The 3135-nt window shown below is 43.2% G+C and overlaps 1 protein-coding gene across 1 annotated transcript in view; it reads right to left on the bottom strand.

Moving 5' to 3' along the window:
• Nucleotides 1-247: 247 nt before the first annotated feature.
• The window catches only part of LOC105514430, a 6786-nt gene continuing 3898 nt past the window's right edge, over nucleotides 248-3135 (bottom strand). The window contains exons 3-5 of the mRNA XM_011945779.1: nucleotides 2946-3046; nucleotides 684-876; nucleotides 248-388 (exon numbers count right to left, since the gene is read on the bottom strand). Of these exons, the coding sequence (XP_011801169.1) occupies nucleotides 268-388; nucleotides 684-876; nucleotides 2946-3046 (415 nt within the window). The 3' untranslated portion in view covers nucleotides 248-267. The remainder of the gene's footprint in view (nucleotides 389-683; nucleotides 877-2945; nucleotides 3047-3135) is intronic.

The following is a 3135-nucleotide window of genomic DNA, read 5'->3' as shown; positions in this document are numbered from 1 at the left end:
CTAGAAATTGGCCATGTCTTGGATAAATGTATATATGACTATGGGTAACCTCACTCAAGGAGTCTGTTTTTATGGACAGAAGTACTTTAAAACAGAAAGCATCTTCAAGGTCAAATGTCATACAGGCCAAGTTCTTCCTCTGAGAGGTAAGTAACGATTTAAAGCAGTTACCCAGTTTCAAATGAAAACAAATACAGACCATTCCCAAGGACACTCAAAAGCCATGTCATGAAAAAAGGAGGCTCAATCCTGACCCTCTAGGTTGGTTTATTTACTTTGATGGAACTCACTGGAAAATTGTTCAACTCTGCGCTTCACTGTGCCTGTGCAGGATGTGTTTTCTGGGCATTGGATGCAGATCTTGTCAATCAGGCACTTTCCTGGAGCACTAAAATGTACAGATTACACACATCAAAGGCAGGCTGCAACCACTGTAGCTGAAATTTACAGAAATCTGTGCGGCTAGTAACTGGATAAACAATGAGACTAATGACCTTGTTCTGCATTAATCTCCCAATGGCTCAGTTGGTACTGCAAGAAGGTTGTGGCTTTGGCTTCTAGCCTCAAACCAGGGATTATATGCTTGCCCAATGCCAACGGAGCCCAGGAAGCCTGAGAATACAGCCCCAGTCCATCCATTTTATGAGGTGCATTTACCACAATTCAAGAAACACATCCATTACCATATCCATCCAGGAAAGAGATTTATAAAAATAAGTAAATTCCTTGGCCATGCCTCCCCTTTCAGGGAGTTTCTTATAGAAGGCCCCAGGTTTTCCTTGTTTTCAGGGTCTCTCCATTGCCCCGCAAAAGCAAGATAGAATCTTTGATCTATGTTCCTCTTTTGGCCAGAAATAAATTTCAAAAAGGTTGCATCTGTAAAGAAAAGGGAAAGGAAGAATCGAAGTTGACCAGTGAACTTGATCAGCATCCACTTTTAATTTGGGACATTTTGGGGAAAGGTACATTGAAAATAGAAGGTGCTTTCTAAATGCCAATAAAAATTGCTACAGAGTCCCTTCCACACAATTGGCAAAGGCTGAGGGTTGCTGCTGGCAGAGACAACTGAAGGAGATGGAGCATCTCAGGAGGAGTCTGCACCCTAGGCAGACTTGGGCCATGCCAAAGGGACCTAGGAACCCTGGAACCCCACCCACCCCCCAGCCCTGCTGCTTTCATCACTTTGTACACAGTTCACACTGAAAAGCTTATATTGGAAAATGGCTCCCAATGAGCCTAGGAAATGGCTCCCTTGTTGGGGTTACCTTAGGTTAGAAAGGATCACACTGAAGTGCATTCAGCTAAACGCCCTAGGTACTACATCTGTGGTACTCCTGTTACTTCACAGTCAGCCCCATCAATAATCTTCACTGCATTGTAAACTTGAGATACCTCTGCCTGGGATACATAATCACTTTCTATTTTAAAACATAGATTTTGGTGGCACTTACACAGTCCGAAGAAACAACTTTTATATACCTTTCTAGTCACTCTCCCCACCTCTGAGTCCTTACAACTGTTGTTGGGGGTATTTTATCCACATAAACATTACTACTTTCTCAGGCCATTATACTAAGACTGTTTTTAGAGCTGCTGTAATGTGTGTTAAATGTCTCACAAAAAGGTACTGTTTTCGGTGTTATTTTCTTCATTCATTTATGAATTCATTAAGAGCTCAACATAAACACGAGTTAAGGCATATTCATCCTGTTCTTAAAATGTTCTCTCATCACACTCACTTGGGGGGTAACAACCGTTTCAATGGCCTTTGTAACACAACTGATGGAGGTGTGGAGATGGTCATAGCGTGGACACGAGAGTGTAACACTATCCCCATTTGCTCCTGTGGTAAGGGTTCCTAGGCCGGGCACGGTGGCTCAAGCCTGTAATCCCAGCACTTTGGGAGGCCGAGACGGGCGGATCACGAGGTCAGGAGATCGAGACCATCCTGGCTAACATGGTGAAACCCCGTCTCTACTAAAAATACAAAAAAACTAACCGGGCGAGGTGGCGGGCGCCTGTAGCCCAAAAAAAAAAAAAAAGGATCATCTTTGCTTCATGGACTAATAATACCTTACATTTGTACATACTTTCACATGCATTATCTCACTTAATAGTACGGTATTATTATATCCATTTTTCAGAGAGGAAATGGACTCTGGGAGAGGTTAAATGGCTTGCCTGAGGTCACCAATGGCGTGAGAGGGAGTGGCAGGGCCCATCTCCAACCCAGGATTTCTGACTTTTCGTATCACAGTATTTCAAAGCTGTCTCTTTATTTTAGTTACTTCCATAACAACAGAAGTGAAGGGACCTATAGTTTTTTAACCTTAAAAACACAAAGGTTTCTGATTGAGTGGCCTATAAGAAAAGATCTCTGCAGTCTATCAACGAGAGGGTTTCAAATTATAGGGATCAACTGTGATAGTGAGTACTTTGATAAAAATATTAACATTGGTTTTCCAGAATCTAACTTCTGTGAAAGAAAACTATACGGTGCACCATATCATGTGTAGAAAAAAAGGACCACTATACACAACCAACATATCCACACATGTTGGGTCAACGTTCTCTTCCCAAATGTGGCCGCAGAAGAAAGTGCGAAGCGTGCTGAAATAAGACAATATTTACGACTGAAGAAATTCGGCTTCACATACCAGTAATTATGAACAAGACATTTTCCCTAATAAAAGTACTCCAAAACGAAATACAGAAAAACTGTTTCCCTATGTTCTCTTTATTTTATTCCATGTGCTCAAGAATGGTCACAGAAAGAGGCAAAGGGAGCAGAGAGAGAAAGAAAGAGAGCTATACAGAGAGCCGGCCTCTGCTGAGGGTTGGTTTTGCTTTAGAAACTGGAATGTGTCCAGGCTTGATTTTTATTTTCAATTCACATTTCAGATCCAGCTCCCCAAACTCTTTGATCTTTCTCCCTGTCTCCTTACCCGGAAGAGAACCCTTGGCCTTCTCAGCTGGGAGCTGGGAGCACACGTGGAAAGACTGGCTCGAATCCATATTCTTGCCAAATTTAGTCACACAAAGGGGCCTGCGAGGGAAAAAAAGAAAGGATGAAAGCGGCAGCCGCCGCGACTTCAAAGGCCGCGCCGCCGCGCTGGGCCCAGCGCAGGCGCCGCC

This window comes from Colobus angolensis, unplaced genomic scaffold (assembly GCF_000951035.1).
Source record: "Colobus angolensis palliatus isolate OR3802 unplaced genomic scaffold, Cang.pa_1.0 Scaffold244, whole genome shotgun sequence".
In the NCBI taxonomy this organism is placed as follows: Eukaryota; Metazoa; Chordata; class Mammalia; order Primates; family Cercopithecidae; genus Colobus; species Colobus angolensis.
This window is presented reverse-complemented; position numbering and strand designations above follow the sequence as displayed.